The sequence below is a fragment of the Accipiter gentilis genome, chromosome 22 (genome assembly GCF_929443795.1).
Source record: "Accipiter gentilis chromosome 22, bAccGen1.1, whole genome shotgun sequence".
Lineage (NCBI taxonomy): Eukaryota > Metazoa > Chordata > Aves > Accipitriformes > Accipitridae > Astur > Astur gentilis.
The window spans coordinates 17,747,949-17,774,158 of NC_064901.1; the positions used below are offsets into that span (position 1 = coordinate 17,747,949).

The following is a 26,210-nucleotide window of genomic DNA, read 5'->3' on the forward strand; positions in this document are numbered from 1 at the left end:
TTTTTTTTCTCCCCTTATATTCAGTTTCCTTTTTGAAAAATAAAGCAAATTTTCTTAGAGGACACTTCTTGAAACTCTGCAGAGCTTGATCGTGAGGATACCACAAAAAAAAGGAGAAAATAGGCAAAGGGTTTGGTGTGTACTGTTACTTTGTAATGTTTTGTAAAAGCAAATTTTTCATGAGTTGGGGAAGTTGCAAAGCTTCAACTAAGGTTTTAGCAGTGCCAGTGTTTACAGTTCAAAGTCCAGGGCCTTGTACTCCTTAATCACTTAAGTGCTTTTGAAAAGTCCACTATGAGTTCCTGAGTGTATACTGAACATCTTATCTTTTCTGAGGGTGGGGCTGGGAAAATTCTCTGTAAAGAATCTCCAAAATAACTACTGATTTATCAAAAAACTGCAGTTAGTTAATGAGATACAAGTCAGCAGTTGTGTTTGGAAATGCTGTTAAGAATAGGTGATGAGACTTTAACATAGCGTATTTAAGGAAAAAATCACCTGCATGGGAGTACTTAAGCAGAAATTCGTTAGGTTATTTTCAGTGCCCTACCTTATGTCTAGAGCAATTTTACTAAAACTGAGTGATATTTTAAAGGTATTGCAAAAGGTACCTTTCTTCAGTTTATTGTACATTTTAATCTAAAGCTGCTTTAGTGCACTTACTCAAACTGAACTGTTTGTAAATGAAGTAGTTCTGAAGAAATGAGATTCATTTTGTAAGGAATCAAAAATCTTTGTGTTACATCTCTTTTATGTTAAACCTCTTGAGTGAAGAGAATGGGAACAGTACAGCATTGACTTTGGACATGGTAATACAGTAAAAAACCCCAAGTAGTCTGTGTAAAATGTTGCATTTTAGGGCTTGTTTAGAGTGACTGGTAAACATAAAATGGTTTTGTTTCTTTGTAGTCCAGAACAGGTAAAACATAGCTCACTTTCCTGTTTCGTTCTCTGTATGTTCACACAACATATAAAAGGCTTAATGCCCTCTGCTAACGGGGCTTCTTGGAGAGGGGGCAGAAGGTTCGTGACACCAGGAGTGCAGGTGCCTGATCATTTACTTGTGGGTGGTGTTCTCAGATTGTTTTTTTGCTTCTGGTTAATCTTAATTCCACTGAAACTTTACCTCTGTCCTTGTGTTTGAATTATACCCTTGAGTTTCATGTGGCAGTATCAGGAAGCTCTTTCATATTTGTTGACAAGAGTGGTGGAATTTCTTCAATGACAGTGAAAGGATGGGGCAGTAGTATCCTTGGGAAAGGAGAGAAAGAATCTCCACACCTGGCTCAATATGCTAAAAATTTGGGATCAAAACTCAGTATAAAGACTGAGAATTGCCTGAGTTTGATTACCATTTCTGTGTCATTCTTATTGCTAAAAATGTGGGAATGCAATACCTCATGAAACTCCATTTTAATATATATTCCAGTTAGTGTACTGTAGTGGGAATACCATGGTAGGAAAGTAGAAATTTTCTTGGGATTTTCATGGAGTTAGGGTCATAAATGTCTGTTTGGCATCATTTCTAGGAACAGGTATAGTTAATCCTTGTCACGCTATGAGTAATCTACTGTCATGCACCCTTGTATCAACTGTAGTTTGAACCAAAGGAGAAAGCTGTTTGTCTTTATTCAGCTTTTTAAATTCTGTTTAAAGGAAGGGCAGCATAGGCTGTTAGATCCAACCAGCCTACTTTCAGCTGCTGCTGGTTTTAATATAAATGCTTCTAATGTAACCCTGTGTTCCCATTCTTTTGGTAACTATGTGATGCAATTAATTACTACTGTTTTAAGTCTTTGCTGCAGCAAGTGTTTTTAACAGTAAATATTACCTTGCACGTTTCCCCCTCAAGATAATTTTTAGCTTAGTGTACAAGAATATGATTGTGGGTAGTTGCTGAGGAAACTGGTTTTTATTTATTGCAGAATGACAACAGTGAAAGACGTCGCCATGATAATAGTGAGCGCAGAAGAAATGACAATCCTGAGTCTGAGACCAATGGGCAGCCACAAAACAACATTCAGCAAGTGGTGGAACAAGATGAAGAAGAAGATGAGGAGCTGACACTGAAATATGGGGCTAAACATGTGATTATGTTGTTTGTACCTGTCACGCTTTGCATGGTGGTCGTTGTTGCAACCATCAAGTCTGTCAGCTTTTATACACGGAAGGATGGACAGCTGTATGTATTAATTTTTTTCCCCTATCTTTTCAGTGAACTCAGATAATTTTCTTTAATCTCCATTTCTTCAGAAGTCTAATTCAAGCAGTGAACTCCCTCTTGCCTCCCTTTTCCCCTCCACCAGCCCGAAGATAGTTTTGTTTTATTCCTTCCAGAAATTAGACTCTATATTCATGGTACTACTGACATTTGTTTGTCTGGTGACCAGTTGGGATAATATCTTGGTTGTGACTGCTTGATCCAAATCCTAGTCCTCATTTTAATACTTTATTGAGACCTGTGGTATTTATAAAATAAACTCAATCTTGAGCCAAAGCCATTTTAGTTGTACTCTGCTAGAATACAAAGATTTTGAAAAAGGAAAAAAACCTACTCATTTAAATGAAGTAACATATATGCCAAGTTCTGGTTTGCCTGTGCTGTTTCATGAAAAAATTCAAATGCAGGAGGAAGATAGCTTTATAAGGTTCACTTCTGTTGCAGTTACAGAAACTTTCCTAGCAAGTTTCCTGTATAGATTGATTTTTATTTTTTTTCAAAATATTGATGTTGCCAAAAAAAAAAGTAATTCCAGTGAAAGCTGATTTGAGAGAAAGGAGACAAATGAAGAACACTGAGCCTGTCAGGACCTGCAGCAAATCAGTCTAAATGTTCCACTGCGAAAACATTTAGACAAAATTATTCAAAGTGTGTTTGGCTTTGAAATGTTTGTATAATACAAGCATGTCATAAAATGTTTCAATAAAACACAAAGTTCTTTTTCACTATCAAAATTATCGATCAAAAGAATCATTTTTCTTGAGATTTTATTTATGGTAAGTGTCTTTCCCCCCCACCCCCACCCCCCAAAGAGTGGTTTTTTTCCCTAGGTGGTTGTATTTAAGAAAAAGAGTAGAGCCTATACTTTTTTTTTTGTTGTTGAAATCGCTGGGGAACCTTGCGTTGTAAATCCACTAGATGGTGTGCTTATTATAAAGGTCTAGCTGCAGTAATAGTCTAGTGATTCATAGCTTATGAGTAATTGTATCAAACACTGTTTTTTGTTTGTTTTACAAAGTAGAAAATAGTAGTAATCTAAGAATGTAGGAAAGGCAAGTCTTCTAAGGAATATTTTTTTTCTTTTTTTAATTAAATTTTGCCTAATATGATCCCATGCTGCCTTTCCGATTTTGCCTGAGTAGAAAATAGCTGTTGCTTTTACAGCTGTGGACTAAAAGATTACTGCAGTTTCATTTGATGTTGACCTCACATATCAGAAACATCTGTGCATTCAGTGGCATTTCAGTTGACTCTCTGTTGTTGTAGCATCTACACTCCTTTCACAGAAGAGACAGAGACAGTAGGACAGAGAGCCCTGAATTCAATTCTCAATGCGGCTATCATGATCAGCGTTATCATTGTCATGACCATACTCCTGGTTGTGCTTTACAAATACAGGTGCTACAAGGTGAGTATAAATATAATTGACTTGAGTAATTGTGCTGGTTTTATTTATTAGTACAGATTATCAAGAATGGAACAAAATGAAGGGTTATCAAGGATGAGTGAGCAAAAGTAGCAGAATTGGTGATTCAATTCACTGTTTAAATTTTGTGGCTTCTGTTCCTTTGAGGCAATGGGGAGGCAGAGGGCTGGTGCTAACACTTCTGGCTGTTTTGTCAGTTACAAGTAGGGTGACTTTGTTTCCTATTCCTGTGAAATGTACCATGTACTGAAATCTGCCTGTGGTCAAGAACTACAAAGTACAGACATGGTCCTACAATTTGAAATTCATTCAGGAGTTCAGGGCCTTTTCAAGGGCTCCCCTCTCCCCACCCTGTCCCAGTATAGAAGTCTCCCAAGAGTGTGATATGAGCGTGGCTGTACACGCCAGGCGATACCCTTATAGCAAACACAGAGACTCTAAGGCTCTTTTGTGAAAGACTTCAATCGTATAATGATGTAATCTAGGCAAGTCCAGGCTTAGCATAAATAATTGCAACATCACCTGCCTGGGCGGAGTTGTTAATGAAAATTCCTGGTTATCTTTTGGTCTTAGTGATCCATTTGACAAGGCTTGGCCTAATAAAACTTCCCAGTGTGCAGCCAGACCGTTGAAGCTGTTTCATAGTTGTAAAACGGGCAGTGGGATCCATGTACTGGCACAAAGCTTTGCTCCACTTTATTTTGTTTTCAAGAGGGAAAAATGGTTGTCATCTTCATGGCTGTGGGCGAAACTCCTTTACAAAGTATTTGTGGAGCGACTGGGGAAACGTTTTTGCCTGGATCTGCATACAGCTTGGAATAGTGTTTTTTAAAGTATGGACCTTCTACTCTATCGCATTGTGGTGTTAAATGTGAACTGACAAAGTTTTTCTTTTTAAACTGTCAATTCTGTTAATTCTAATGAAGTCAGATAACCGATGTACTTCAGCTAGGTTCCTTGGCAGCCAGTCGGTTCTTCTTATGTGCTGAAGGCAGCAACTAGTTTTTACTAAGCTTTTCACATTTCTGGCTTTCTTCTTTGACCTTACAAAGCATTGCACGTTCTCCTTACAAAAATAATTGTCGTACTAAAAAAATAGAATGATTGGACAACAGAAATTTCCTGTAATTATATTTTATGCTAATTAAAAGAAATAAATTATTTATTTTTAGAATTGCTAACAGAGTATTTCTATGCTGCTATACCAGAGTGTTGTAAAATGTAGTTACCTCTCCATTGAATTCTCTTTTACATGCAGTTCTATATGTAGAATGTCTAGATTATGAGGAATGGAACTTATAATGAAAGAATGTTAGGCCTCCAGCTGGTAATGATAATTTGGTTATCTTCACAAGATTTTTATATGAAAACTCCTTTGAAGAAAGGAAATGCTATTTCAGCTTTACTGCTGTTAGTTTCCTATGTTTCTCCTGGATGTGATAAGTTAAGCATGGTCCTGATTCTAGCTCCTAAATCTAACCAGAAACAGCATCTTCAAAAGTGACAGTATTTGACTAGCTTTTCTTTTTAGTGTATTTTATTATTCTCTGCATTCTTCAATCTGCCTAACCAAAATCTGGCTGCTGTAGCTCATTTGAATTCTCTGCATTCTGCAATCCTTAGTTTTTATTCAAGTTGTAGTGGGCAAAGCCGACTCTGTACCAGCAATCAATTAGTGTTGAAGCTGTTGTCAAATGAACAATGCAAATTCTTTAATTAGAAGGCAACAAACCTGTCATGGTATCCTGCTAGGAAACCGCTGGCCAAAACTTACGAGAAATAGTTTGGAAATATCACTTGTGTGAAAAGAGGCTGGTGATCTGGGAAGTGCTATAGCAAATGAGATACTGAGAATAAAACAAACATCTGTGTGTAAAATGCCAACTTATGTCAACTCTTGAAACTACCTCCTTCAGTACTGTTGACAGTAGTTATGCAAAGTGTGTGTAAACATTTGCTGGACTATAGCCTTGGTGTTTGACATTGTTAGCATGTTACTCTTTTTACTACAATGAAACATTATTATTCATGTTACTTTCTTAAGTGGTAAGAAAGTTTAAGAGCTTATACTACAAATAGAAGAACTACAGATAGACGTCATGTTATTATTAAAAGAAATGACACGGCTTGCTTTGCCATTTTCTTAAAATGGTTTCAACTAGTCTTAGAGAGAAATAAAATTACTTTTGTTAAGTTGTTACTTAGATATATAAGTAGCTTTGCAAGTTGTTTGAAAGTTGGATTCTGTTTCAGGTACCTATCAATCTTCAGCTTTAGTATGTGTTTTTTCCTCCAGATTGCTATGAGCAAATACTGAAAGCCAATCTGTTAGTTAAATGACAGGTTTTATTAGGTTGAAGATTAAAATTGAACCTGGTTTGAGAGACAAGACAGTGTGAAGGAGGAGAATGAACGTTTCAAAAATTGCCGAGAACTTTAAAAATGCTTATGAAAAATTCAGTGTTAGACTAAATGTACTAAATTACTAACTGTAAGAGCTAGATTCTTAATTTGCTGGAAAGTCCTGGTTGCCTCATGTAAATCTGATTCCTTTAGTCTGTGTGCATATGGCCTTTACTTTTAAATTAACTTTTGCAAAATATTTTAAAAACTGAAGATGCATTCTACTACACATCTTTCAGAAGAAGAGAAATAGATAACACAATTTCTGAACAGTTTCTGAATACTTTGATCTGGTGTACATATATAGCTACTTTAACCAGTCAATTTTCCACTGAGCATTTCTGTTTGAAGCAGGATTTCTTATGCAGCTTGAATTTCTAGATTATTGCTTCTGACCGGTTATCTACCTACAACATTGAGTCTGGTGTTATATATAAGATTCTGTGCTGGAAATTTGACAAATATATGTTTCATTCTCAGTTCAGAGAGTACCAGAGTTACAGGGCTCTTCAATCTTAATTTTTCATTTTGCACAGTAATATACAAGAGTGGTATGCACTTTCATCAGTGCAAAGTCTGAGTGCCTGTCATTTCCAAATTTAAACCACTGAGTACAACCCTGAACTGTTTTTTGTTAAATTGTTGGGCATGTATGTCTGCTCTCATATCAAAATTAGGGTTTATGTCTATAGGTGATTTATAGAGAATACAGAAATCTTTATATAGTCATTCATTGATGATATGCTAATTCCAACAGATAAGCAATGAAGATTTTTCATATGTTCCAGCATTTAGTTCTATAACCGTATTCTGAAAATTATTTGGAATCAGAGCAGGCTTTTTAATTGTGCAAAAATGAATCATGTTTTCCATCTGTGTTAATGCTGGATACATCTGCTATGTTACAATGCCACTGTTATCAAAATGGCCTAAAAATGTAGAAGCAGTAGTTTTCATTTATAGAACCTCTACTGAAAGACCACAAAGCACTTAAAATTCGTAAGTGTAAATTGAAATATAATAGTGTGTATAGACTAAGTATGAATTTAGTAACAACCACAGAGAGAGAGAACTGAATATAATTTTCTTGCTTTAATCAAAAGGGAAAATAACCTTAAAAGCATTTTTAAGTAGATATTAACTTTAACAAGTCTAAAAAAAAAATATCTGTATTGATGTCTTTTTTCCAGGTGATCCATGGCTGGCTTATCATTTCTTCTCTTTTGCTGCTTTTCTTTTTCTCATTCATCTACCTGGGGTAAGTGAACTAAAGCATTAATATGCTTTTCTTCATGTATCACTGTGTACTTATTTATATTAGAACTAGCCCTTGAATGTTAAGAAGAATGATAGTGAGTAAGCTATTGCAATAAAATTTTTAGTTCTATATAGGTTCATAGAGTACACGTAAGAGAGGGAGATTTATGGGTTTATAGTGCAATTTATAGTGTGCAGAAGCTGTCCATCACATGCATTGCCACTTCCACAGGGTAGCTTATTCTGCTAGCATATTTTCTGATAACTCAATTTTTCGTAGCCATATGACTCAGGGGCAGTTGTTTACGTCATGGCTTTGGTAGTGGGCAATATATGCAAAGGCTGTTTGCATGGGAGTGACAGAAAAGAATCATCTGAAAAGAATCTACTCTCTCACCAAAATATATTCAGTGTTTTTCTTTTCAAATTTGGAAGCACACCTTTACCCAGACATCAAGAAAAGTTGTACATAATACTCAGATTCTCTAAAATGAGCAACCTGATCAGGGTTTGTAACTAGAGTTATGCCATGAAATTATACTGTGTATATTTTTGTACCACTTGATGACAGATACACTTCTCTTCAAAGAAACTTATTAAATTTGGTCTCTAGGGGGAGAAAATGGTGTTCCTTCAAGTCACTAATTTTTGCCAAAAGTGATCTGTGATGCCTTTTTTGGTCAGTATTTTCTCTAACCTTAATAGTGACTTTTGAAATACAAGGCAATGTGTGCTGCGCGAGTGCAGTGCAGGCTGGGTGAAGACAAGTTGCCAGGCTCACTTCCTTTGGGTTTGGGTTGGAGCTGGCAGTCTTCCATAAGCATGTGTGAATAGAGGGACTGAAGGCTTTCCTGAAACCGTGCTTTCCTTCACCTGTTCTTGCTGCCTCATAGCAGTACTGGCTTCCTTTCGCAGAGGTCCAATGAGTGAGGAGGGAGTCTGTAGACCAATTATATGTGATAGCAGTGAGGGGCATCCTCTTAACACTGTACATCTCAGAGGCCAGCTAACAGCTACAGAAGACAAATTTCCTGTAGGAAAGTATAATGCAAAATAAAAGCTTCTTAGTGCCTTGATGTGTTGCTAGCAGCAGAATTTGCAAAAGGCCACCACAACTGTTTCTTCCCTGGGTCAGTGGAAATCACCTGTGACTTGGTGACAACATATTTGTCTGGTTTGGTTTTACTTATTGAGGGTCTTAATTAGTTTATAGTATTTGGTGTGACAGAGTGACACAGTTCATCCAAAAAGAAAGCTTTTTACTTTAGTGTTTGTGGCAAAGAATAAAATACAATAACCATGTATACCCTACTTTGAAGTTAGTAAAGTATTTTCTTTCCACAGGCAGCAGGTAAGTAGAGAGAGATCTGTTTGCATGCCTTTAAAGATCCATTATAACCTCACAAGTTCTTATTCTTCTGATTTTTAAAATTCATGAGCATAATCAAAATGACTGGTTTTGTGGTAATGTCCTTTCCTGTCAACTTCTGCTTTGACTGAGAAAGAAATAGAACATTAATGAAAATTTTCAGAAAAGTGAAAGAGTTGGTGTGAGGCAAACCCTGGTAAAATTATCCCCTTTTTGAAGAATAGTGAAGTACTAATTGGAAATAAAATTTTACATTTGTGCCACTCCATTGAATATGAAAATTAAAAAAAAAAAAAAATTCTGAAGTTTCCATCTGTAACTTATTTCCATTGTTTTAAGCAAATGCAGTCCATATTCTTTTCCACTTTTTTTTTTTTTAGTGAGGTTTTTAAGACGTATAACGTTGCCATGGACTACATTACGGTGGCACTCATGATCTGGAACTTCGGTGTTGTGGGAATGATTTGTATTCATTGGAAGGGTCCGCTTCGGCTCCAGCAGGCGTATCTCATTATGATAAGCGCTCTCATGGCATTGGTGTTCATTAAGTACCTTCCTGAATGGACTGCGTGGCTTATCCTGGCTGTTATTTCAGTGTATGGTAAGGTCTGGGGCAAGGCATAGTAACAGGTATTATGGTGGGTATTTATTCTATTCCCTGACTTTTCTGCTCGTCTGACTAGACCTTAAAAAAAAAAAAAGTGTGTGTGTGGCAGTATCATCCAAAGCAGCAGATAAGGTGATTACAGACTTCAGAAATAAGATCGTGATCTAAATGAAGATGAGTTCCCTGCAGCTAGTGGCTTTGTGTGACTGTGTGATGCCATCTTCCTTCATGTTTTCTGGGCTTTCTAGATTCTTTGGAGAGGAGAATTGAAGTAATTTAAGAGAGGAGGAGATAAGAGACCTATGTCGCCATTTTAATCTCTTCTATGAAGGTGGAGAGCTACCTTCTCATTTTCCCCAAGAATCCTTGGAAACCATTGTATGTTAAGAATTTAGGAGCTTGTTGTCTGGGTACAGTCCCATACAGGTATAGATCTGCCCAACGTAGGAATTGCTTAAATTTGTGGACATAGAAACAACACCCTGATCCATACCTGGTAATATAATGAGAAGGAAGCAAGGAAGGATTAAAGGCAGTTTTCATTGCTCATCCCTAATAATATAATGAGAAGGAAGCAAGGAAAGATTTAAGGCAGTTTTGGTTGCTCAAAGTCATTTTACATTTAGATGGATACAGTTTTGAGATCTGTTTCCCTGATTTTTTTAAAATAAAAAGAAAATTCATTTGAATTATTGCATATTATGCTTTTTCAGAATGATGACTGAGAGATACCTAGATGTAGTTTTTTCATAAAGCTTTAGAGGGCACTGGACACTTTTGGTAAGAAGATCACTCTCTATTCCAAATACCAATTTAGATCCCAGGCAAGCCTAAAAGCCAGTTACTTAGACATAATTAAAATATTACAGCTAAGTGTATCCATGAAGATGTGCTCATAACTTGGAATTTTTTTGGAAGCATGTAAGTGTGATGAATGTGTACTCTGAAAGTCACTGATGATGGTAAAGACTGAGAATCTGCACAGTTGTAGAAATGCAGAAGATAATAAGATTTGATTGGCTCTGGTAGGTCAGTGTACTCCTTAGGTGTCCTCTTCCTTCCGAGGGAGGAAAAATGTCCCTTGTGTGTATGAAAACCTTCCCATCACCCCTCTCCACTTCCACCTTTTGTATGACTGGAACAAATCTTAGTCTTGCAAGCATTCAGCCTTCATTCAGCAATTGCAAAATGAAGTTACTCTTCAGATCGTATTCCAAGATCATAATGTGGTTGTTTTGAGTAAAGGGGAAGTAAGTTTCAAAGCCTGTGACCCCATGCTAAGAATTCTTTACTTGAATGGGACGAGCAGTGGTGCTAGGGCAGTTAGCGCAGGTGCAGAAAGCCTGCTCTGTGCAACGTACAGCTCCTGACAAGTAAGCTGTTCCTTTCGGTATCAGATTTTGTTTCACATGAATTTAAAGACATACAGTGAGTGGACAACTGCAAAAGGTAGTAGCATGGTTAATACATAAATGTTACAGCTTTCTGTCCAAATATGCAAGACAAGGGAAAAGTAGCTGAGGTTGTTTGTGGAGTTGCAAATTTCATTAATAAACCATCACCATTCAGGTGAGAAAGCAAATGGAGCATCTGATAGATCAGTTTTTCTTAGTGCTGTGCTTTGATCTGTATGAGTAACTTGTACAGTCATCCTATTTTGTAAATGATTGCTTTTCAGTTAATTTTCACTCGTTCACTCAGTTTCATATACTGTCCTGTGAACAAGAATTGAGGGAAGCAATAAAAAGCTGCTGTTGCTTTCTTATGCTAAATGTGCTTTCCATACCTCTCAAATCTATGCAAACACAGCATTTTTCCACAATGCTTAATAAACCTGTTTTTTTTTCCTCTTCACATGCACATTCACTTCTTTTCCCCTATTTAAGTGGGAATAAATTAGCAGTTATGTCTACTTTATAGAAGTAATGTAAGCCTCACCTGTTGTGTTAAAATTTGTTTTAGCATTAAACTTAGGTTAAGAAAAGCTTTGATAATAGAAAGCAAGTTTGGGTATTTCCAAGATGTTAGTTGAATAGTAGCTTTTGTAAATTATCTGCTTTCAATTTGCAAGTCAACATACAGACACAGATACATTTGCAGTTGCATAATATCTTAAGTGAGGAACATCGCATTTTTTTAATTTGTATATATATTACAGTAATATGTAAGATAGGTTGTTTAACTGAGAATATTAAAAAGTATTCCTGTAGGATACTGACTTGTGGCCAATGGTGTGCTCAGAAGTCTATGTTCAGGATAGCATTTTATCTTATTACCAGTCTCTGCAAGTGTTATAGAAAAACCTTCTTGTAAGTATGTCTGCAGTGATGTAAGATCTGTTCGCTCTTCCTTTCAGATTTGGTTGCTGTCCTATGCCCTAAAGGTCCTCTTCGTATGCTAGTTGAAACAGCTCAAGAGAGAAATGAAACTCTCTTCCCAGCACTTATTTACTCCTGTAAGTACATTTCGTTAAATACTTTAAACTTACAATCACCCACTCAGCCTAACTGATTTTCTCATTTTTCTGTGTTTTAACATGATGCTTGTCAGCTGGAATTTAGTCTGTTCACTTGGGCCTTTCACTATTGACTCAAAAATATGGAACATCTCCTGGCTGAGATCTTTCAAGATAAAAACCAGCATGCTGTTTTACAAAATATGAACAGGAAAAATGGTAACACACCTTGTTTTGGCCAAAGAAGTATGTCATTAGGCTGTGAATTAAGTCTTTTCAAAGCGAGTACTTGTTTTCAGAAAATATTTATCAGCTTTCAGTGCTTAAATAACCTGTGTTTTACTGGAAGGAAAGGGAGAAATTGACAGGAAGAGATTCATTTACAGAATTATTTTCTCCAGGGCTTGTCTTTTTTGATATGTTGTTTCTCCCTGCAGTTGTGAAAAATAACCTACTGAATGCAAATTGCTGTTATGACCTATGTATCAATTAGTACATAATTCCACTGTTTCTGAAATTCATGTTGCTAGTTGTAATCATATGGTAAACAGTGAAATAGGCTAATCGTAAATCGTATGCTACAGGTGCTCACGAAAGGCCTGTATTTGGAAGCAGGAAGTATAATGTAGACTGACTGGCTAGTCTACTGACTGTAGACTGACTTGCCAGGGACAAGTTTACAGTGGAGAAAGGGGAGGGCTTTCGTTATGTGTCGCTGTGTTTCACAAATACTACTCATAGCTGCCTGTTGTTCTGTTTTGTGGGAGGAGAGGTTAATGCTGAGAAACCACAAACTTGAAGTAAAATACACCGTTTAAGTGTGGTAACATTTACTTCCAGATTGGAAAATTCTTTGTGATGGTGGAGACAGAGAACAATTAACTTTGATGCAGATACTGCCTCTGAATTGAAGTACCTTAGTACCAGTCTTAATAGACCTTTTTACTTGCAGATGAAAGAAATGATTAATGGAAAAAAGTAAAGAAATCATTGATTCAGATTTTCAGCGGGCCTCATATATATAGAAGTAATTTCTCTGGCAACAGCTGTTGCCATTTTTTTCAACATCTAGTAAGAATAAAACTTTTATTCACCAAATTCTGTAAATGCATGTTGTAGCTGGTACTGGCTGTGTTCCAGATATTACTGTGCTTTAGTAAGAGTAAAATTGCCTGTTGCAAAACACAGTTGTATTAAAAAAAAAAAAAAAAAAAGGAAAAAAAAAAGGATTGATGCTAACGCTATCTCAGAATTGCATACTTCTGAAGATCTGATTAGCTATGCTGGTGTTTGTTTATTTGTTTTTTAATAGCAACAATGATATGGTTAGTGAACATGGCTGAGGAAGATCCAGAAGCCCAACGGAAAGCTTCCAAAAACTCCACTTACGATAAACAAGGTGAGTCTTATTTTGACAAGCCTTTATAGTTGTCATTTTGTTGGAATACGTGTTTATGGATGCTTGTTTTTTAGCTTTTTAAGTGTCCTGGTTGCTGTAGAAGAGTGAAAGCATGGAAGCCTTATTAGGAATGATGAATCTGTCAAGACTTCAAAAATTGCTTGCTTATTGTGCAGTTAATGTTCTTGTATTCATTTTTCTGGGACCCAGGATGTTGGTGGTGAAATGACTCTCAATAGACAACTATTGACTGAGCTCAATTGCTTGTCAAATTGGGATGATATAGTATAATGCTAACTCATTTATATTTGTATTAGACAGAAATGTGTCTAGTCCTCTTGGCTATGCAGCTAGTGTTTAAAAACATGGAGTTTGTTTGTTTACATGTATTAATAAAGCAGAGCAGAGTTTCTGAATTTAACATGTTTGAAGGGGTGTATGTATATGTAGCTTTCAGTAAAGTTTTCTATTTTACTGGAAAATTAAGCTGTCAATGTTGACTAAAGAAACTAATGAAATGTTAGATGAGAGTTTATTCCTTAAACTGTGATCTTTAAATTAGGTCACCACAGAACTTCCACTCTGTTATGTCAAAGTACTCCTGAATACTAGGACTTGAGTGCAATATGTAAGTGCTGTGACTGCAGAGTGCACATTGACTCCTGATTGTTTAAATAAATATTAAAATCCTAAGCAAGGATGTCTTGTAATGCTGTGTGCCAATGTTAGATGTTGCTGAATATTATGGAACACCTCTTTTTTCCTGATTCTTCTATGATCTTACATGTGGAGAGATTGTCATGTTTTAGAAGGCACATTTTGGAAGGAGATGTTAAATGCCTTTCTTCCTTTGAGCTCCGGCAAACCAGACTCAGAATGAAGATGCTGAAGCAGATGATGGTGGCTTTAGTCAAGAATGGCAGCAACAAAGGGATAATAGAATAGGACCCATTGAATCAACACCTGAGTCACGTGCTGCTGTTCAGGCTCTACCCAGTAACTCTCAAACAAGTGAAGACCCTGAAGAACGTGAGTATGGAATACTGTGTCTGATAGACTTAGTAAATCTGAAGCTAGTTAGTCTTAGTCATCCTGACTACACAGATACAGTATGCTGTGAGCTAATAGCAAGCTGAAGAACTGCTCTTGCTCATGATCAATACTGACATGCCTCATAGAAATGGAGTTGCTTTTTGATAGCTTTTGATTTTGCTGGAGGAGTGAGTAATATTGGCCAAATTGACCTTCAGTTTGATACACAGACTCAAAACTTCAATGGCGCAAGCTGCTTTCAGACCATTATGCAGTCAGTTGCATTAGCTTCTGTCTTTTCCATGCAGTGTTCTGCTGTGTATCACCTCTTTTGGCTTTTGGCCCTGTAAATGCAGACATTAACATTTTTTGCCTCAAGATTAAACTACTGTAATCCACTCTGTAGAAAGCAATGTTTAAAACCCAATTGGAGACTGAAATGAATGCAGAGTGTCACGGGCTTGCTTATTTTTCTTCAGCATCTTGCTGAGGTGCAGTATCTTTGGAGACCATATGACATCAATATTCAGATATCTGTTTAATAGACTTCTGATTTCCAGTTGGAGTTTAAGCTGCTATTAGATTTGCAAAGCACTAAATAAATTAAGGTCTGCCCATCTAATAAACTGCTTTTCCCATGTGATGCTGCCGTATTTAGCAGGTGCAACTGCTTCCTCTGATTCTCAGGTGCTCCTCTGTTTAAAAATAGAGATTTCTACTTCAAGAACAATTTTAGAATTTACTTTATCCTAAACATTCCAAATTCGGAATGTGTTGCAAATCCGTTTTCATTTCTAGAGCTTAGAAAAATAAAATTAAGATGCAAAAATTTTAGGAATTGGGCTATTTTAGTTAGTTAACTGGTTAACTAAAACTCTTGTCTGGCCAGACTAATAATTTTCTCCTTCCTGTATTCCTATAGCAAATAGTAATGACAGATGTGCAGTGATCCAGTCAGACTTGTCAGCCAGCATTAGCTTACTAGAAGTTCTGAGCAGCTCATTAGAAATTTGGAGAGTTTGCTTGTGTGGAAGGAGTTATCTAGCAGTTGCCTTTGCTTATTGTTCTGTTACGCTGAAAGAAAAATCCAAGTTTTGTTTCAGCAGTTGAAGGGTGTTGTAGTGCTTAAGAGCTTTTCATGAATGCACTGTTTTAGACCATATATTGGAGGCCTGCTGAAAGAGAGTAGTGTTGCCTTTTTTTTCTGTTTTTTCTCCTTTTTTTCTTTTTTTTCTCTCCTTTCTTTTTTTCCCCAGTGATCACCCAGGCATAGCCCTCTGTTTTGATGCTCTGAGTTCCTCTTAGGACTCTAAAGTGAGTTTTGGGTTGGACTGTAATCAGGTGACAAAGTAAACAGTAGGCCAGATGAAAAGAGCTGGTGACCTGATGTTGGCCTCTCTGACTTAATATCTTGGACTAAAAGCTCAGAAAGTGAACTGGTGTTCAGGAAATCTTCATTAGTTTGTTTGTAGAAATAATTGAGTATTGTGCTCCCAGAGTTGTTGCTAAGGTGGTAATTACTATTTAAAAGAATAAGACATTAACTCATGAGTTTTCCTAAACCTCACATCTTGGATTAAATATGTTGGGTTTTTACCTCTGTGATATGCTCTGTAATTACACACAAGTGCTTTTTAGAACTACCTTGGTAAGAATTCTATAGGAAAATTGGGAGGGCAGTGGAATATTTTGCTGGGTGTAGGTTTCTAACTGGCAAATAAAACATCATCTGCAAGGGACTTACATGTTTTCCCCCTTCCTTGGCCAGCTTAAAGGAATTGTACTTCAATATTCTGTTGAATATGACATGACAACCAAAAGTGGACAACCCCCAACAAATATAATTACAAATATCTGAGCTTGTATATATTGTGTTTGTATGTACAGGAGACTAGGAATATAGAAAAATTCTAATTATAGGTTGAATTAATTGAGTGGTGTAATGTTCCTAAGCCATCTTGTTTCACAAGAGTTTATCTCTTGATTCAGGAGTGGTACTAGTTTTGAAAATAAAATGTTATTAGCAAGTCTTTTTGATTCTTAATGTAAATCTTTGTTATTCTGTGACATTTACTGATATGCAATATTAGTAGACTGTCTGATACTTAATGCTGCTATATGTTCACTTTTGCAGGAGGAGTAAAGCTAGGTTTAGGAGACTTCATTTTCTACAGTGTCCTTGTCGGCAAGGCCTCTGCAACCGCAAGTGGGGACTGGAATACAACTTTAGCATGTTTTGTAGCCATATTAATTGTGAGTATATTGTAATATTATTATTGGGATAGTTTCTATTCTTCATCAGTGACAAAGCCATAACTGCTACATTTTTTTCTTTGAAATTCGTTTATTTGATGGCCAGACTGAAAACTGATGAGGGCTTTAGCTGTGATCTTCATTGGCTGTACATCTGCCACTTAAGCCTTTAGTTTAGGAAGGCATGAACTGTATCTTGTATTTCTGTGGGATTAATGTTTATATATATAATCTTTTGCTTGTCAGAGTTCCCTAATTTCTCCCTATTTTTTTTTTTTTTTCTTCCTCTCAGGGTCTGTGCCTTACACTTCTGCTTCTTGCCATCTTTAAGAAGGCCTTACCAGCTCTTCCAATCTCCATAACCTTTGGGCTAGTTTTTTACTTTGCTACAGATAACTTGGTGCAACCCTTTATGGACCAGCTAGCGTTCCATCAGTTTTATATCTAGCACACTTGATGCTGGTATTCTATGGATATTTGTAGCAAATCTGGGAGGAGGAAAAATGTTTTTCCCTCAGTTCTCAAATGAGACTGAAGTTTAATACTCAAGATTCCAAGCCTGAATCATTACAGCTTCCTCCGATGGTGTTTGGTTTTGGTTTTGTTTTTTCCCCGAGACAACTGCTGCACTGGGCACCATATGAATTTTCCTGTGTGAAAGTGGCTTCTTCCTGATGGCTGGTCTAAACTGGGTGCTATTATATCAGAGGTAATCTGATATATGTATCTCTGGTAAGGACCACCTGTGTGAAAAGTGCTAATGCTTCCACCAGCAATGCGATCTCTTACCACAGGTTGATTATTTTCACAGCATTAAGGGTGCTCAGAACTTCCTTGATGTTAACAAAGGAAGCTGACAAATCACATGGAACTTGTCTCTGTAACCGCTTGAAGAGAGAGAACCCAATTCAGACTTCTTCAGCAGTGATTTTTTGACAGTGGAGTCCTGACTGCTTTGTGTAAGGAGAAAGGATTTTGTAGCAATTCAACAAAGGGAGAAAGTACTGTCACTCTAAGAGTGCTCCACCACTTCATAGCCTCTGTGCCTGAGTGTGCTTGGTTTAGCAAATTTAAAATCTTTTTGGTTTTTTTCCACACTGGAACTAGAGCATCTTCTCAGTTTTAATACTTTCTATCCTCAAGCATGGAGTACACCTGCTCCAGTTTATGTAGCTACTTAGACTTGGACTGAATTATTTGGCATTAGTGGATCGTAAGGTCCTAATTTGGATCTTAGATTCCAAAAGGTTAATGAACTACATTAAAAAGCAATTTCAGGACTTACTCTGTGCTCTTGCAAATTATTTTGCTAGAACACCATTTCAAACCCTGTGTTTGAGAATAGTCACTAACAGCATGGACTGCATTGTCAGTATATGTTCCGTCTACTGAAATGCTTATGAAATAAGTAGACATTTGCAGCAATGCCAGATGGAGTTTAGCTTGCCAGATCTAGAGGCCAAAGTGCTATTAGTAGCACTTTCAAGGCATCACTGAAATTTTTCCTCTTCAAAAATGTGGTTTACAGTTCTGTTGACCTGAAGTCAACCATCTAACACCTCAGGTTGGGCAGGGATTTTTTTTTTTTGTGCAGTATCTTTATTAGTGAGGATACTTAAGTTAGGTGAGATGTTACTTAACATTACCAAGGAGCAAAATTTGTGGCCCTCTTCACTTTACCTCTCCCGTGAGGAACTGAAGACTAGAGAAATTAAAGACAACTCATTGAAAAGAAGATAAGAGATCTTGAACTTCTTACAAGAAAAAGACTCAATTCAAACTTTAAAACTGCTAAACTCTGTTTTATTCTTCATTTGAAAGAACTCGTTTATGAATAATTGCTTGGAAATGAGACTTGTGTGAGATGAAGTTGTTTTTGCTGTAGGCTCTTACTCTGTACAAGTAATTTTTTTTTCTGAGGGAAGCACAGGGAGTGGATAATATTGTTGGGCATTCCATTTTACTTGCATCTTGATACTGGAGTCCTTGCCAAGTAGAACAACTGTCAAAATCCTGATGCAAGGTCCCTTTACCTTTTTTTTCTGGGGCTTTGTTTCAGTGCCTGTAGATTCAAAGGACTGAGATCACAGATGTTCACCAACCATTGCCCAAATAAGGGGGGAGAAAGGCTGTGGTGTATAAATCTGCTTTAAAACCAAGAAGGCTTACTTTGATTGTCCTTGGAAACATCTGTCTCTTTTCCAGTATGACTTGCTAACTGTGGTGGTGTTAGCATTTACATTTTCATAAAATATATTGTCTTGTCTCCTCTTAAAGTACGTTTCATCTCATTTGTGTGCTGATTCATCGTGGATAGCATTAATAAACTAACCATATCAAAATTGCTTACACTGACTTTTCAAGTCAAACTTGCTTGTGTTTTCTAGCTTAAAGCACTCTTCCATATTTTGCTGCAATGAAGCCTGACTTAAAACAGGTTGTTTTTTGGTTTTGTTTTTTACAAGACTTTGCGTTGGTTTTATACTGTTGTATCTTGTCCCTTTCCTGAGCATTATATCTAAGAAAATTCCCTTGTGTGTTTTATTGGGCATCCTAACCATTGGTTCATTGTATAGAACAGGTTTGCTAAGAGTTGGCATCACTAGCATCTGTTTCCATATCTGAGCCAACTCTCAGTAAGAGTTTTTACTTAAATGCAGCAGTCATCTTTATTGTTTGTTTTTTGGCTTAAATATGCACCATGGGGGCACTAGCTCCATTAAGAGTTGCTTTAGAATCCGTAGAAATGCACAAATGCCTTTCCACATACTTGAATGGGTGTTGGATGTACAACCGAAGGAAGAGCTCAGAATCTTCAAACACTAAATTGCCAGTCTTCCACTCCCCCGAGCTGCTTCTGCTTTCTTCAAGTTTTAATTTCTGGGCTAGTGTGGTGTTACAGTGGTGGAGGCTATAAAATTTATATTCACAGAAACTGTTCAAGGTTATATATTTGAATCTCAAAATAAGTTCAGAAGGGAAATTGCTTTTCAAGCCCAGGCCAATATAATTTAAAGTACACTGTTTATTACAAAGTCTCACGTACACCTTCAAAAACCAGATGCAGTTTTCTAGATTTCCCTTCTTATGCCAAGTCATGGTAGCTTATATTCCAAATGAGATCTTGCAACTGAAGATCATCTCAGTACTTGGGTCCATAAGGTTCAGTTGAGAATAGTTTTTGTTTGCATTTGGGTTGTTAGTACATAAGCGTGAAGGTTGTGTCACTTTTCTCTGCTTTGTCTTAAAACACCAATCTAATCTGAGATTGTGAACCATTTCAGCTTGGTTAGCTTGTTATAACTGAAAGATGTCTGATAGGTAGTCTGCATTTTTGAGAGAGTTTTTGTTATTATTAAATTAGTATGTTAATCACAGCACGTTAGACTGTAGCTCTGAAAAAACTATTGTGTAACTCTAGTAGCTAGATTCATCTCTTCTGTGCCCAAGCAGACTGACTGGTAACTGTTCTATGACTGTTTCAGTAGTCATACTTTGAAACTGGGTATCATGATAGCTTTCTCTCCCCTTTCAGCTTACATCAATGATTAGTCTCCTTCTTTGGCTAAGCTTCAAATAAATAAATGAGAAAACATAATACCAAGTTACAGATTTGCCTAAAAACCAGCCACTTTAATTTTTCCTTTTTTCTGTTGGGGGATTTAATCCAGAGCAAAAAAGAGAGATCTCTGGAAGCTGGTCTCACAGCAAAGATGTATGATGCTGTCATGTATCTATGTATGGCTATTACGGTGGCACTCAAATTCAAATGTCATCTGCGTGAGGTGAGTCTTAATGGTACGCATGTGATATTGCAACACATTCAGAATAGTTCTGACTGGGCAGATGATTACTTCTTTGAGCCAAATAATCAAGGGCTGTGCTCTGCTAAAAATGGCTAATCTCCTCAATGCACAATGCAGACCCTATTTCAGGCATAGGAGACTGGTGCTTCTTGGATATATAGATATATATCTGTACCTGTAGAGATGTAGATATTTATGTACTCTGGGCCTGTAGATGACAACTGTTCTGCCATTAGTGCAGTGAAGAATTAAATATGCAGAAGTACATTTTTGGTAGATGGTACTGTATGAAGAAAATTCTCAGAATGCTTTATTTAAAAAAAAACAATTACTTTTGGCAATGATGCTGTTGAAATGAGTTTAATAGACTGTGGAACATGTCTGCACTGTGATTGCATCTCAGTGGTAACTTGGTCATTGGGAACGCTGAAACATGAACTAGAATGGAATTCTTTTACACTCAAAGCATTTGCTGTTTTTTTACAAACACTGGTTTGTACATAATCTGAATCGAATGTGAATGTTTTTTAAACACCTTTCCGGTTCTTGATAAGATACGTTTTTGATAGATATTGCAATTTTTCCTGTATTTGTCTAATTATTAAAATAAAAGTTGCATGGATCCTGACTTATCTTGCCTTCACCGTATTACTTCAAAGCCATGACTTAAAGCTATTGGAGGCCTAAACACTGTAGCTATTTTTATTCAACATTTAATGAGTAAGATTCCTGTCTTAAGACACTTAAGTAGCTGCTTTATTTCCCAGCGGAATTACTTTAAACTGATTTCTGTAGAAGTACTTTTTTCTAAAAGCTACTTTTTGTGTTCATCTGAAGAGTCAGTCAAAGCCTGTTGCAAAAGCACCCAGAAGGTATAATTAAGGCATGAAAAAGCAATATGAGATTATACTGGAACACCAGCTGGCACAATGAAGATCAGTGTTACCCAGGAAAAATACACAGGATCCTCAGAAAGAAAACAGTTGATTAACAGTAGTGTGTCTTGTTATTTTGTTGTTGATTTCATATCAATACCATTGAAAAAGCGCTTTTCCCAAGCACCATTTTGTTGCTGTTGTTTTGGAGAAGTATTCACTGCAAAATTCATACTTGAGTTGACTGACTGCTATTGAAGATGTTTCTTTGGGGGATTGCCTTGTCTCTGCACGGAAGGCCTGCATGGAAGACCTAAAGAAAGGTCAGTCCTGACAAGTAGGAAGTCAAGGACAGGTGGTAGGAGACCTGCATGGGTGAGCAAGGAGCTCCTAACTGAACCCAAACAGGAAGTGTAGAAAAGGTAGAAGCAGGGGCAGATGACCCAAAAGGAGCATAGAGTTGCTTTCTGATCTTGCAGGGACTGGGTTAGGAAAGCCAAGGCCTCTCTGGAGTTGAATCTCGCAAGGGATGTGAAGGGCAGGAAGAAAGGATTATACACCAAAAAGAAGACTAGGGAAGAAAGGTGCCCACCCCCCAAATGGGGGCAGGGGAACTTGTGACAAACGATATGGAGAAGGCTGAGGTACTTGTTGCCTTCCTTGCCTCAGTCTTTATTGGTAAGGCTGGCCGTAAGGAATCCCATACCCCTGAGAGCAGAGGGGAAGTCTGGAACAAGGTAGACCTTGGTGGAAAAGGCCAGGTTAGGGAGCATGTAAACAAACTGGATGTACTTAAGTCTATGAGGCCTGGCAGGTTGCACCCATGAGTGCTGAGGGAGCTGGCTGATGTCATTGTGAGGCCACTCTCACTTGTCTTTGAATGGTCATGGCAGTTGGGAGAAGTTCATGAAAACTGGGAGAGCAGATTTCTCTTCTAGCCTCAAGAAGAGCAGGAAAGAAGAATTGGGGAGCTACAGGCCAGTCAGCCTCACCTCAGTCCCTGGGAAGGTGACGCAGAAAATTATCCTGGAAAGCACTTGCAAATACATGAAGGACAAGAGGGTGATTGGGAGCACTTAGCATGGATTTATGAAGTAGAAATCGTGCTTGACCAACCTCATTGCCTACTACAACGAGGTGACTGGCTTGCTGGATGAGGGGAGAACAGCTGATGTTGTTTACTTTGACTTTTGTGAAGCTTTTCACACCATCTCCCATAACATCGTCATAGATGAGCAGACAGTGTGGGTTATCTGCAGCAGCAGATAGTGAGATGGACTGAAAACTGGCACAATGCTCGGGCCCAAAGGGTTGTGATCAGCAGCACAAAGTCCAACTGGAGGCAAGTCACTAGTGGTATACCACAGGGCTCAATACTGGAGTCAATACTGTTAAACTTCTTCGTTAATGAAGACGGAATGAGTGCACCCTCAGCAAGTTTGCATATGACACAAGAATGGAAAGAGTGGCTGATAGACCAGATGACTATGCAGCCATTTAAAGGAACCTCAACAGGCTGGAGAACTGGGCAGAAAGGATGAAGTTTAACAAGGGGAAATGCGAAGCCCTGCGTTTGGGGAGGAGCAACCCCAGGCACCAGTACGTGCTGGGGTCTGACCAGCTGGAAAGCAGCTCTGCAGAGAAGGACCTTGGTGTCCTGGTGGACAGCAAGCTGACCGTGAGCCAGCAGTGCACCCTTACAGCAAAGAATGTCACCAGCATCCTGGGCTGCATCAGGAGGAGTGTTGCCAGCAGGTGAAGGGAGATGATCCTTCCTCTCTGTTCAGCACTGGTTAGGCCACATCTGAGTGTCATCCCCAATTCTGGGCTCCCCAGTACAAGGAAGATGGGACTTAGTGGAGCGAGTCCAGTGCAGGGCCACAAAACTCTGCCAGAATATGTGGATTTCTTAATCCTGATCTAGTTCTAAGGTGTGATATGATGAAATGTTTTAGGAATAGAAATACTGTTTGGAACTAGGAGCTAAAATGTCCTCTAAAAGTGAGACTTGGGGCCTAATTTGACTTCCATCTTAGTAGTATTTTATCTTACTGCGGTTAAATCCTGAACTTCGAGGTATGATTCTAATATGCTAATTTAATTACCCATTTGTTTTCTTACTTCATTCTGTTTTTAATGTAATCTTTTGGGGATAGGTAAGTAAGTTTCTTTTATTGACAGCATCAGCTCTCATGGAGAATTCAGCTTGGTCTGTAGCAGTGACTGCTAGGTATTTTTAAATTACTGAGAAATCTCAATTAAAGGTATGTTTAAGGCCAAATCCTGGTCTGTAAATGTCAGGAATTTGTGAACTCTATAGACAAAAGAACCAGCCTTCATTGACAGGAGCTAACAGAACTGGGGTTTGGATAAGGAAACGATCAACTGCTTCCTGAGTTTTACAACCTGAATTTTGTGTTCTTCTCTTTAAAGCCTGATTTGCTGCAGGAAGGTGATTCCAGCTTGCCATCAAGAGATGCTGATGGATAGTACCAATGTAATTTGATTAGATTTTGCTTTTTCATTGTTTTAAAATATGCTTTTAAGCTAAATTGACTGGAGGAACAAATAGACTTCTGTGTTCATACTAATTTTTTTATTTCAGTAGTTTTAGGTAAGGGTTATCAGCTTTGATCTGGGTAGTGCTGCTGTCAGAATTAAGCATTATACTTCTTACTGGTTTTGTTGTACAAACCAGTGTGAACATGCTTGGAGAATGCCTCAGAGCACAGCTGCATATTCAATTGAATCAATGGTTTATTTAGCCATCCTCAACAATATAACACTAATCACTGATACAATAACATACTCGAATGAAGAATGGCCTCCTACCATTTCATTATTGGCAGACTTATGCTCTGGGCACAAACTTAACTGATACTGTTTGGTAGTGAACTTTGTGACAAATTCTACTTCAAGTTGTTACCTATGAGGAAGGAATTAATTCTGACTTAGATGTAACAGAATGCCTGCGGCGTCAAGGGGGAGATTTGTAAGACCAAAAATGGGTGGTGTCTGGCAGCACTGAGCAGCTAGAGAGCTGGTTAGTCCCCAGTGTGCTCCGTTTCAGCAAGGGTGTTGATACTGTCTGGGGGAAAGAAATGAATGCTGCCTTGGAGCAGAAGTGAGAGAGCAGGGCCTGTCCTGGTGTCTGCAGCCAGCTCCCAGCAATAATCACTTCTAAAGCTGTAATCACAGCCACATGGCAGCACTGTGGCTTTTTTACTGCTTTCTATTCTTAGTGCTCGTAACAAGGGATTAAAGAGCACGATAAAAATATATGCTTAAAAAAAGTAGACTTATAAAATATGATTTCCTTTTGAAGCACTGTATTTAGTACATGATGAATCCTGTAGGGGAGGCATGTATGCATTTCCAGTCAGTGTTAAGGTTTGAAAACTATTTTAAGAACAGCAGAACCTGGCTGTTGTCATAGTAGCAATAAACCTTTTAATCCCACTTCCTGTGGAGATGAAGCTGTTGTGTGCTTAATCTGCTTAAAGATCGTCAAGGCTGTTTATGTTACAGGGAACTAGAGATGCAGCACTGAGAAGATGCTACTTGTTGCCCCAGGAAAGTTTAGTGCTTTTGTCTACTTTGATGGTGTTTGATTAGGATTTGCTGAGGGACAGATCTCATGACAAGCTAGTAGGAGGACAGTCACCTGGGAAGCTACCACAATTTGTTTGTTCATACCACAATTTGTTGTCATGGTTAAATGAAACTGTTTCTAGGTAGCTCTTCTATGGGCAAGAGCTTGCCACTGTCATGCATCTCCCGTAGTTTAAAAGCATCCTTTTTGAGAAAGTCCTTTCATCCTCAGTGCTTCCATTCCTTAGAGTCTCTGAGGCTTCCCATACAGCACTGGGTCATATTTATATATTGCTGTAAATTCTGTAGTCCCTGAAAAGCTAACACAATTAAAAATTCCTTGAAGTATTTGGAAGATGCTGGGTGACTTATGCTTAAATGTACAATAGGTAGTCAAGAGAAATTCACAGAAAACTGACAGATTCTTCAGCTGTTTTTTGGAGATCAGTTTAGCTAGGTAGGGAGAATTTTAAATGTCAAAATAATCATTATAATAGAATTTGGCATCCTGAACCAAAAATGACGTGAATGTTTGTTCATGTGTATCTAGAACTAAAAGAGACCTTCTTTCTCACCGGATCAAATTTCTCAGTAATTACCGATATCTGTGCCATTGCCAACTTATTTGGTGTGGTCTGGTTACAGTACTGGATTACATAACCTCATGTCCTGCAAATAAGCAATATGCATCTTTTCTTTGAACGGGTATTTCGATACGTACTGAATAATAGCAACGTTTGGGGGATTTTTATTTGTTTTTCCTGAAGTCTGCATGTTCTGGCTAGACGGACACTCGGTCTTTAGAACAAATCACACTAGAAAGTAAATGAAAGACTGCTTCCAAGGTTAGTTATTTATTTGCCGATTTTAAAAAAATATCCGTTTGCCTCTCTAAAGTTTTGATCATGGGTAATTGTTTTTTGCTCCTTCCCCTCCTTTCCAGTGGCCCTTAGTTCAACATGACATGGAAAGATGTGTTAGACAAACTATTGACTGTTACTCCTGTCCCTCTGTCTGTGGATGAGTTCCTGGTATTAGAGGGAAGCTGGACAGCTACTGCAAAAATTCTGCAACACTCTCGACTGAAATGCCATAGCAGTTTTAGCAGTTTTGAATAACTAACTACCCTTTTGGTGACTTTGGTGCGTGGTGCTACCGTTAAACCTTTTCATCAGGTCTAATTACACCTTCGGGTGCCTTGCTCAGTGAGTAACCTGGACCACCATTTGAGTCCTGTGTGTTTGATCTCCCCTTGCAGGCTTCGGATATGCGGGCTGACCCCCATCCACGCTGAGGGATGAGGGAAGGTGGTTCCTTCCTCTTTTCCCTTCCTTTTCAGAGTGTTGCCTTCAGGCACTGTAGGGAGGGAGCCCTACACCCCCCAGATGGGGCACAAGCCAAGGACCCTGGTGTGGGATCGAAATCCCCTCAGCCTGCCCCATGTGGCCCCCAGGAGTTGTCCTGTATAGGGTCCTGACCAGAAGACTGGTTAGGTGGGATGGAGAATGTCTTCCCA

The 26,210-nt window shown here is 38.0% G+C and overlaps 2 protein-coding genes across 6 annotated transcripts in view; both read left to right on the forward strand.

Annotated features, from left to right (window-relative positions):
* PSEN1 (presenilin 1) overlaps positions 1 to 20,856 on the forward strand; it is a 28,905-nt gene extending 8,049 nt beyond the window's left edge. For all 5 annotated transcript variants that reach the window (XM_049825387.1, XM_049825386.1, XM_049825388.1 and 2 more), the window contains 9 exons: positions 1,926 to 2,182; positions 3,488 to 3,629; positions 7,241 to 7,308; positions 9,057 to 9,277; positions 11,640 to 11,738; positions 13,051 to 13,137; positions 13,993 to 14,166; positions 16,304 to 16,422; positions 16,715 to 20,856. In XM_049825387.1, coding sequence (XP_049681344.1) covers positions 1,926 to 2,182; positions 3,488 to 3,629; positions 7,241 to 7,308; positions 9,057 to 9,277; positions 11,640 to 11,738; positions 13,051 to 13,137; positions 13,993 to 14,166; positions 16,304 to 16,422; positions 16,715 to 16,870 — 1,323 coding nt within the window. In that variant the 3' untranslated portion in view covers positions 16,871 to 20,856. The remainder of the gene's footprint in view (positions 1 to 1,925; positions 2,183 to 3,487; positions 3,630 to 7,240; positions 7,309 to 9,056; positions 9,278 to 11,639; positions 11,739 to 13,050; positions 13,138 to 13,992; positions 14,167 to 16,303; positions 16,423 to 16,714) is intronic.
* A 2,676-nt stretch (positions 20,857 to 23,532) lies between these two features.
* The window catches only part of PAPLN (papilin, proteoglycan like sulfated glycoprotein), a 71,888-nt gene continuing 69,210 nt past the window's right edge, over positions 23,533 to 26,210 (forward strand). Inside the window, exon 1 of the mRNA XM_049825363.1 lies at positions 23,533 to 23,600. The gene's annotated coding sequence lies outside the window, so the exon portion shown is untranslated. The remainder of the gene's footprint in view (positions 23,601 to 26,210) is intronic.